This window comes from Oreochromis niloticus, linkage group LG11, assembly GCF_001858045.2.
Source record: "Oreochromis niloticus isolate F11D_XX linkage group LG11, O_niloticus_UMD_NMBU, whole genome shotgun sequence".
In the NCBI taxonomy this organism is placed as follows: Eukaryota; Metazoa; Chordata; class Actinopteri; order Cichliformes; family Cichlidae; genus Oreochromis; species Oreochromis niloticus.
In genome coordinates this window covers 1,567,751-1,578,111 of record NC_031976.2, presented here as the reverse complement: position 1 = coordinate 1,578,111, position 10,361 = coordinate 1,567,751, and the positions used below count along the sequence as shown (strand labels likewise).

Below are 10,361 nucleotides of genomic sequence, written 5' to 3'. Positions count from 1 at the left end.
TCTGAACAAGATAGAAATTTAGGAGTAACATGGCCTTATAAACCCAACAGTGAGATCTTAAGAGATCCACAGCCTACGGCTCTTCAATGGGGTGTCACAGGGTCCCCGGGGAAAATTGTAAATGTAAAATAATAAAATAAATATTCTTCTGTAGCAATAACAAAGTATAACATAAATTATTCTGTAGCAATTACACAAGAATATCCAGTAATGTCCCTGCCTACAATTAAACACATTCACTTACCATCTGCTGTGGCAAATGGCTGCAAGGTTTTGACCACAAACTTAATCACTGCTCGGTGACATTCGGGCCTGAAAAGAGACGCTAACGGTAGACTGCAGCGACAACTGCCAGCGAGCGCCAGCCAGACTCTGTCTGTCTGTCTCATCATGGTCACCTAAATGCACAGTAATGGCAGGTTTTGTAATAAAGCAGATCGCGCTAACATAATATGCACTGTTAGTTGATTATTTACCTGCCGCATTAACGGGAGAGGACGTGCAAACGTTACCACTGCTGCTGGGTTGAGATTCACGAGTCCGGAGCGGAATTAAAAACACGACATTCATTTAAGTTCATCGCGTGTTTTGTGAGCAAATGCTTTTGCATATTCGTAGTGTTTCCTCCCTTAATGAAATATCTACTTTGCAAGTATTGCAAGTTGCCCTGTTGTCATCCGTTCTGGTAAAGTATAACCAAACTTTTGAGCGTTTGAGCCGCTTAGGCGCCGTGTTTCCTGCCAGGTACGCTCCGACGCTCCGCAACGTGGTGACGTCATTCGGGGCGACTGGAATCGATAAGGGAATCGTTTGCAAAAATGGCAAACGATTCCAAGGAATTGAAACAGTGGGAACCGGTTCTCAGCAAGAACCGGTTTTCGATACCCATCCCTAACTGTGGGAGCGCAGCAGGTAAATGCAGACACACAAGCTACACACAGGATGAAAGACTCGGGAGGATCAGACAGATTCTCCCGAGTCTGCAAACAGAACATGGAATTAAAAACTAAAGACTCACATGACAAAGGAAATACATAATAATCTAAAGATACCAAAGTTGCTGCACACTATCCTTTCACTGCCCCACTTTATGCAACTACAATATTAAGCATACAAATCATTATTTCATGCATATTTCATACACTGTTCAAAATTACAAAGTTAACAGCATTTATAGAGGTCCTTCTTTACTTCACACCTTTTCACAGTTGAATGTGGGTAGTCTGTGACTCACAGTGGCATTCTCCCATCATCTACAAAACTAAGAACAGCTGGGTTATCTTCTACAGACTCGTTTGACTTGATTGAAGTCAGCCTCATCGTCCCGTTGTCAGTCTCCTGGGAGTTCTCCACATATCGGTGCAAAGTGCTGTAGTAGTTATCTTTGGTGGTAAACTTGTAGAGAGAGGAGATCTTCTCCCAGTCTCGGTTGGATGGTGTGATGAAATTTTCAGGTGGTGTCTTTTCAAAGAAGCTCTTTAGGTTTCTCTCAGCAAACACTTTGGCGTGCTTAGCTGTATAGGAATCAAGTAGATTGCTCTCCTCGTGCACATACGCCTTCCAGAACTGCAGCTGCAGGTAGCTAATAGGGGAGGAACACCGAGCCACACAGGTGAGCAGCAGGTTTGTCAACATGATGAGAGTGATGAGCAGCCAACCGAGGATCTACGGACAGTATTTATAGTAAATAGTAAACAGGTAATAGAGATAATAAAAGCAGTTTTACCGTTTAGTCACACACAAGGAAATTAAAGCAAAATAAAAAATAACAAGGGAAAAAGGTTTCTAAAATTCTTTAAGTTAACGGCTACAAATGACAACAGAACACTGGTACATTTTGTAATTGTATATCAGTGCAGGGCTCGCAAAATCGCTAGCCCGACGTCCCGGGGCTAGCGATATTTCCAGTCGGGCTACCAAAATCTATCTCAGCCCTGCCCGTCGGGCTATCATAGGAAGGGAAAATATATGACAATGCCTTTGCTTTCTTTCGCAAATGTAGCTGAGTAATTATGTCATTGGCATCGATGAGCCTCTGTCAATATGTGCCGTATTGAAATCGCGTTTGAATTTGCGCTTGTTTTTTACCTTCAGTTTCACTTTGTGATCGCGCAAACTGTGTATAGAGAGTGGCAGTATTGAATGGTGAGTGACGATTAATTGCGCACCAATTCCTCGGCAATCCTGTTATCATTTGTAGCAGCGACAGGTAATAAACCAGTCCTCATCAAAGAACAGTGCTCTTTAATGAATGCAGCACATAACTTTACATCGTAGAGGTAACAGGGAGACGCATCGAGTTATCAGTTAGAATTAGTGATGTTCGATTCGTGAATGAATCGGTCAGTACTCGAGAATCACTTTACTGACTCGTGAATCATGATTCACAAGTGCAACTGACTCACTGACTCATCCCTGTTGCTGTTAGAAAACTAATTCCATTAGTAGAAATATATCTAGCTTATAATTAAAATTGTGGGGAAAAAAACAACAGCCAGTTTCTTAACAAAAACATTTCTGCTCTGAACTGGAAGAAAAAACCCTGAGTAGAAGCTCGCATCAAGACAATAGCTCCTCAGTTCACAGTAGCATCGCTCAGCTAGCATGCTAACAGCACATTTGAGTTACTCACCCCCTCCCTTGCTGTGCTGAATCATAGCATAAGCGAATCACTCACTCACTCACCCCCTCCCTCCTGGCTCATAGCTTCTTCTTCTTCTTCTTGGTTGGCAACCAGTGTTGCCAACTTAGCGACTTTGTCGCTATATTTAGCGAGTTTTCAGACCCCCTTAGCGACTTTTTTTCTAAAAAGCGACTAGCGACAAATCTGGCGACTTTTTCTGGTGTTATTGGAGATTTATTTATGACGACTTTTTGACGTGAAAGTGGGTATCGCTTTTACTCTCAACAAGCAGCGGGTGCTGCCGTGGGCACCTCGCCCGTACCAAAGCGCTCACAGGCGGAGGATAGTCCTCCCCCAGCTGCTATCAGGGCAGACGATGTTCACACCTATGCGTCCGAACTGCAAATGAATCGCGCATGAGCGAAGCCGCTGCTCCCGCACTGACTGTAACGCAGTCAGTTCTTCTTTTACTCTTATGCTGTTTGGTGGATCACGAGGTTTAAAACTACTTATAAACACACACACACACAAAGTAACTCCACCAGAGTGCCTATTTCGGGTCTTTTTTGCCGGTCCAAGCACGGATAAAGGAGCAGGGTTGGAATTCTGACTTTAAAAAAAACAATAATTGCTAAAATAAATTTAATTTGTAGTTCTAAATAAATTCTAAATGCATTTAGGACGTTTTTTACTCACTTTATGTCTCTTCCACAATGTTATTTCTCTCTCCAACAACGTAGGTTACAATTATATTACCATGACCAATTATGCAAATTAGGCGATGATGTCATTTGGCGACTTCTGGCGACTTTTAGGACAGCCGATAGCGATTTTCCTTACTGAGGAGTTGGCAACACTGTTGGCAACCAATGTTAAGGCACTTTACTGCCCCCTGGCTCATAGCTCAGTGGACATTTAGATGAGATATATTTGACACATTTAAGGAAAATACCAATAAAATAAAATAAAAATAAATAAATGTTCCCTTTAGACTTTTTTTTGCTCTTTTTTGCTCTAAAAAATAGTTGTTTTCTTTTACAATCATTCATCTTAGCAGTAGGATTTACATTAAAAGAGAAACAAATTAAGTTTGAGTGAAAATATACATTTTTGCACTCTCTGGTCAACTGACTCAGTGACTCAAATGACTCAAGAAACCTGATTAACTTTGGTGAGTGACTCATTAAAACTCGATTCAGTAAAAAGAATCGAATTTACCATCACTAGTTAGAATATAGTTAAGACGGCTAACTCTACAGTCTCCCGACTGCACTTTCCTCTTATTTCACGACACCACCCTCTAGTGGTGCAATATGGTATAGTCAGACAGGACACAACATCACTTACTAGCTTACTCTTCAAACGTGGCAAGTGAAATCTCCCGCAGCAAGCTTAAACGTGCTAGAGGTTGATTGCGCAGAGAATAAAAAAAAAAAATCGCTGGCATGTGTAAAGACAGATGGATTTACGCAGGTATTTTAGTTCTGCTGAGCCAAAAAAGACAGGTCAGGATGAAGAAGGGACAGGCAAAGAAAGGCCGACCACAAAGCGGAAAAGTTACGACAAATCAGACTACGAGGCAAAAAGAAAGTGCAGTTTTTTGGTTTCATGGACAAAAGAATTTCTGTGGCTGGAATATGACGAGCTAAATAACATCATGTTCTGCCGGGTGTGTCGGGAGTTTCCCTCGATTTCTGAGTCGACAAGCGCCTTTGTTACTGGGACCAGTAATTTTAGGAAAGACCCCATCAGAACTCATGAGAAATCTCTGCATCACAAGAAATGCATTGGTGCTCAGTCTGCAGCATCTGTCCCAGAACAAACACCAATTGCAAAAACCATACTAAAAAATGGAAAAAAATTACACTCCCACTGTTGTTCATATGGAGAACATGGCAGAAGGAAGTGATGTCAAAGCCGAGGATGCAGCCAAGGCTAAGGGGGTGGTGCAGGAGATGAAGACTGAGAAATTTGTTCGCTTCCTGCATTTCATGTTGGACTACAGTACCATCTTATCCAAGTGCTGTACTGATTTTCAGCATGATAACCTAAACATCACACGAACAAATCAGTTAGTTGAGAGCACAACATCACGCTTACTCAGCCTAAAAACAAAACCAGGAGAATATCAGAAAACCTTGGACACAAAGTTCACAGCGAACCAGGATGGTAGCATTTGCTACTGTGGAACTCAGCTAACAAAAAGTCAGCGACCTGCTAGAAGAGGTGAGGGAACAGACCAAGACACCTTTGGTGCAGAGATCCAGAAGATTATTGACAACACAGTCAAGTACAAGTACAACAGATTTAAAAATCTCCATGAAAAGCCTCTCTCTTGTTTCAAGGTTTTTGACCCTTGCACTCTTCCCTACCCCAGAGAAGAACTAGCAAATTATGGGGATGAAGAGGTGGATTATCTTGTCACACATTTTGCCTGTTTGCTAGATGCAGACGAGAAAGAGAAAATTCCACAAGAATGGATGGATCTAAAAGTGTGGCTTGCAGAACGCCGGGGTCGCAAAGTAGATTGCTTGTACAGAGATCTCCTCTCTGAGAATCCAGAACACCTCTCTCATATCTTGTTGCTGGTGAAATTAATGCTGACACAGTCCATCAACAGCCATCTGTGAGAGAGGATTTTCTTGCATGAACCGAGTGAAGACAACACATCGTACCTCTCTACACCCTGAAACACTGAATGACTGCATGTAACTCTCCATTAAACCCAAGTGAGCAAGTGTCACAGTCATGCAGACCTAGTGTTAGTGTGGAAACCCAAATGTAGACGTGCCAGGGTGCGTCCAACGAAAAATGAGCCGTTTATAATGCTGAGAAAACTGAGAAGTGAAATCTAGACAAATACACACGCGCGCACACACGCACACACACACACACACACACACGTGTGTATTTATATCCTTGTGGGGACAACTCATTGACATAATACTTCCCTAGCTGCTTACCCTAACATACACGCACACACATACACACACACACAAAACACCAACCAAACCGGGAATAAAATTGCGAAATAAAGACTAGAAAAAAACCCCAAAACAAAACAAAACACTGGGTCCAATGATGTTTGATGGTAAAGCAGATCGATTGGATAAACAGGGGTGTAAACTAAAACTCTGAGAGAACATAAACTGACTCCTGAACACAACTGGGAACCACTGCAGAATTAACTAACACAAATAATAACATTAAAAATATGATAAACAATACCAATGAAAATAAAAGCATTTATCCCACAGGCATCTTTAGCTGTTCTATTGAAAAAATAACTTTCAGTTTGCTGATAATTTTTAGATAAAAAAAACAAACAGATCTAAAGAACTGTTGAGTGTGAAAAGCAGCAGAGCATTTTACGTACCTGAGACTCAGCTCGGAGATTAAGCAGAACATCTTCTCTGACAGCCTGCGATACACTAATGCCTTTCCCACAGGGGAACCTGTGCAGCTCCTTCTCACACTGGACCTCAGAGTTCCCATCTCTGCACACGTGTTTGTTGTAAATGCTCACATTGGTCCCCGTCATGGCGCACTCGTAGTAGTTTCCATTGAGTAAAGCTACAGCTATCCAAGTAGAAGGCGCAACAAGCGCAGAGGTGCCGATCTGAAAGAGGACCACACCAGCGGCAACCAGCTTCTTGCAGCACAACGACTTGTCCCTATGCTGGCACAGACCCGTCAGCAGCTTCCACGTTTTCTTACTCAGGATGTAACCCAGCAGCAGCAGAGCCAGAGCTGGCACCAGCAGAAACACCATTCCATAGACAAAGTTCAGCTCGTTGCAGGGACACTTAAATACCACTGTAGAGAATATCTGCTCTCCTCCCGCTGTCAACAGAGCTATCAGGCCAAAACCAAGGTTGGTCTGTTTGCCTGCAATGTTCAGAACAGTCTTAAACTTGTCCATCTTCAACTGCTGCGTAAATGAGCGATTGCTGAGAAACAATGTCAGTTTCACTTCCAGCTTCAACGTCAGCTGTACCGCTGAGTCCTCTACCACTTCCTCTTTGAAAAACAGCATGCGAGATGACAGTGACTGCTCTTCCTGCATTATAGGGCACCTTACACCTGCATAAAGCAGATTTCACCACATAAAGTGAAAACAAAGCAGGCTCTGTAAGATCAGGCGCTGCTGTAACGGCATAAATGTCAAACGTTGCTTTTGGTTAAAAGGAAATCCCAGTCAGCATATGAGAGTCTACTAAACAGCAGTTCAATTTCCAACAAACTTTGCAGAGAGTAATAAAGAACAAGTTGATGTTCTGTTCTTTTTGAATGTGTTATTTTAATCCAAACTTGAGAGAGGCTCCAGCGCCCCGCGCCCCTGACAAGGATAAGCAGAAGAGAATGGATGGATGCAATCCAAACTTTTTCATTTTAATCCCGAATCCAAACTGGAAGCTGGTTCCACAGAAGAGTGGCCTGAAAGCTGGAGGCTCTTTTAAATACTCTAGGAACTACAAGCCTGCAGTGTGAGAGCGAAGTGCTCTAATAGGGTGATATGGTACTACAAGGTCATTATGATAAGATGGGGCCTGATTATTTAAGACCTTGTATGTGAGGAGCAGGATTTTGAATTCAATTCTGGATTTAACAGGAAGCCAATGAAGGGAAGCCAAAACAGGAGAAATCTGCTCTCTGCCTGTCAGTACTTTTGTTACAGCATTTTAGCTCAATTGTCCTAAATTTTTAGGACATCTTGATAATAACGAATTACAACAGTCTAGCCTACAAGTAACAAATGCATGAACTAGTTTTGAATTTTAGAGATATTATGCAAATGGAAGAAAGCAGTCCTACGTATTTGTTTAATATGAATTCCAGTAAATTTGGAAAAACAATATTTTCTTTTTTTGCTTCTTAGCAAGGTAGACACATTCATCTATCATATCATAATACAAAAAACACAGCTGCAGCACAACAACGGATCGGGCCTGGTGAGTATGGCTCGTTTAGCAATTCACATATTCACAACAGTGACAATACAGATTAAATGTTCAACAATCTTACTATTGTTTATATTCACAGCCACCTACTTGACTTGTTAACTCGGGGTTGGTGAAACTACTCCTGCCAGGAAACAGCTGTGTGACGAGCTGAGCAGAATCCGAATCATTTTTCTTAAATTAGGCTACATATATACAGTGTTGGGACTAACGCGTTATTAAGTAACGCGTTACAGTAACTACGTTATTATTGTGGTAACGAGCACGGTAACTAGTTATTATGCCAAAACCAGGAACGCGTTACTCGTTACTGGGATTTAGATAGGCTCGTTACTCGTTACTCCGTGTGGTGGATATCGCGGAGCTTCCACAGATTCAGTAACATTAGCAAGTGGTGGAGGCCAGCAGGTGGATGAAGGAAAAGGGAGGCAAGAGGAGAGACCCGAAGCGGCCGCCGGTCCGCGTGTCAGGTGAACTGAACTTCAGGTAAGAAGTTATGACCTGCAGTCTATCAGTCAGATATAAACCAAGTTTAGGTGGAGTTTATTTTCGGTATGCTGACATTTTCGTACTGCGTGCTAGCTAGCATGACGGAGTTTCTATACAGCTGGGTGGGTGCTATGTTACTGATGTTGAACTTTATTTTGTTCATACGGTTAATTATTAGAGTTGCCAACCGTCCCGTAAAAAACAGAATCGTCTGGTATTCAGAGAAAATATTATGCGTTTCGTACTGAGGTGAAAAGGAACACAGTTTGTCCCGGACTTCAGCTACAATGAAAAAGACACAAAGCTGAAGCTGCACAGCTGCCTCTTCTTCTCTCATTCTCTCCTGTTTCTACTTCAATCATGAAACTGATCAATGATCAGCTGATCGGCTTTTCTCTCTTGTTTATTTATCGCCCACTTTGCGCCAGAAAGAGGAAACCAGCGGATGTCGCGTTAAACAACAGCAGCAAGTTTAAGCTTGATCAGCTGTTGTTAGAATTTATTTAATATTAATTTCTAGTATCAGCTGATGTTTGCTGGAGCCACAGCTGTAAAGCTGCTGGTGTAACAGGGTCATAAATCACATTGTTATAATTACACAAAATGTGTTCTAAACCCCCAAACTCTTCCCTCTATACCTGACTTTTAGGACCTCCAAGCCTGTAGTTATGTTCATTATCAGTTAGAGCCCCTCCTCATTCTTTTCTTCTTCTTCTTTGGTGCAACCATATAAATACAGTGTACCCCTTTTGCCTCTCCCCTTTTCTACAATTCCCCTGTGGGAGAGGTTGGTGTAATTTCTTTCCCAACACTGTAAAACACTCATATAATGCATATTTAGCCACCTGGATGTTTCTGATTGTGATTTTAGTTCAATTATTGTCATTATTAAGCCTGTTTTTTGTTAGATGTTACAAATGTGTAGTATGTGTGTGCCATATGTGTGTTCTAGGGAACGTGAACACTAGCATGAATAGATAATTCTTGCTAGCTTGGAAGTTGTGGTGGGTTAAGCTAACCCTCTTCCCCACTGTTTGTGTTTGGTCATAGGAGCTGGAGTGGGCAAGCTATTTATTTGGAGGTCTTTCTTTCTTTTACCGTTTTTATCAGGTATGTCGGATTTCATGTTGTTGTTTTTGTTTTATCAAATATGTTACGTGTAAATGCATATTTTATGTTTAATGTAATAATAAATGCCAGCCCTTTTCTACAATTCCCCTGTGGGAGAGGAGCTGGAGTGGGCAAGCTATTTATTTGGAGGTCTTTCTTTCTTTTACCGTTTTTATCAGACACAACGCAGAAACACACCGGTTACACTGGTCATGATATCGGTTTGGTTATCTGGTGAGAGGGAAACATGAAGATGAAACCAGGAGATGTCCTTACTGAATCATCAGAGCTGAACAGGTGATGTAGAAACAGGTTTACCTTTTAGGTGACATGAATGAGTTGAAGTTATGAACTGTTTCTGAGAGACAAATAACACCAGGATCCTTTTCTACGTAGCTGACAGCTGGTAACTGTGCAGGGGCGGGTCTAGCAAAGTGTTGCCAGGGGGGCAGGTAGGGCATTAACAGGGAAAGGGGGGGACAAAGAAATACTTTTCTTTATTATTCTCATTTAAAATGTCTCGCTTTAAAAAAAAAATAATTATCTGAGTCTTACAACAAACGATTGATAGATTGATACATATATACCATCAGAACAGTGTACATCACTGTCACAACAGTGTTTATTTTCATTCAAAGGCTTTATGATTTTTCCTATAATGGTGGGCCGGTCTCTAGTCAAAATGCCCGGGACGATTTTTTTGTCCCAGTCCAGCTCTGTATGCAGCTCATCTGCAGTCTGGTGTTACCTACATCTTCCTATTCAGAAGGCAGAATTTCCAAGTTCTGAGTACAATCAAAAGCACCACGACTGCAGTTTTTGTGTTGGATGTAAAAAGCAGGCTAGAATCATGCGGCGGTCAACGATGGTCCAGGCGTGGGATTTCTCTCATGGAAATGTGCACATTATTTTTTCCTTTCTGTCGGTAGGTGGCACAGTGCACTTGTGGCAAGTAAGCAAGCTAGAAGACTGACAATCTTGCTGGGTATCCAGTTATGGAAGCAACACATTAACAAGAGAATTCTGAGTAAAACCAAAGTTACTTTCCCTAGTAACTAGTTACTTTGAAAGTAACGAGTAACTTGAAGTAACTGAGTTACTTTTTTAGAGAAGTAACTAGTAATGTAACTAAGTTACTAATTTAAAGTAACTTACCCAACACTGCATATATATATACA

At 41.7% G+C, this 10,361-nt stretch overlaps 1 protein-coding gene across 1 annotated transcript; it reads right to left on the bottom strand.

Moving 5' to 3' along the window:
- Positions 1-804: 804 nt before the first annotated feature.
- calhm6 (calcium homeostasis modulator family member 6) lies at positions 805-6,600 on the bottom strand. Its single transcript, XM_003454866.5, has 2 exons — positions 6,000-6,600; positions 805-1,665 (listed from the first exon to the last, which is right to left on the bottom strand). Exons 1-2 carry the CDS (start codon positions 6,543-6,545, stop codon positions 1,231-1,233), a joined length of 981 nt encoding a protein of 326 aa, XP_003454914.1. The 5' UTR covers positions 6,546-6,600; the 3' UTR covers positions 805-1,230.
- Between the last annotated feature and the right edge of the window lie 3,761 nt (positions 6,601-10,361).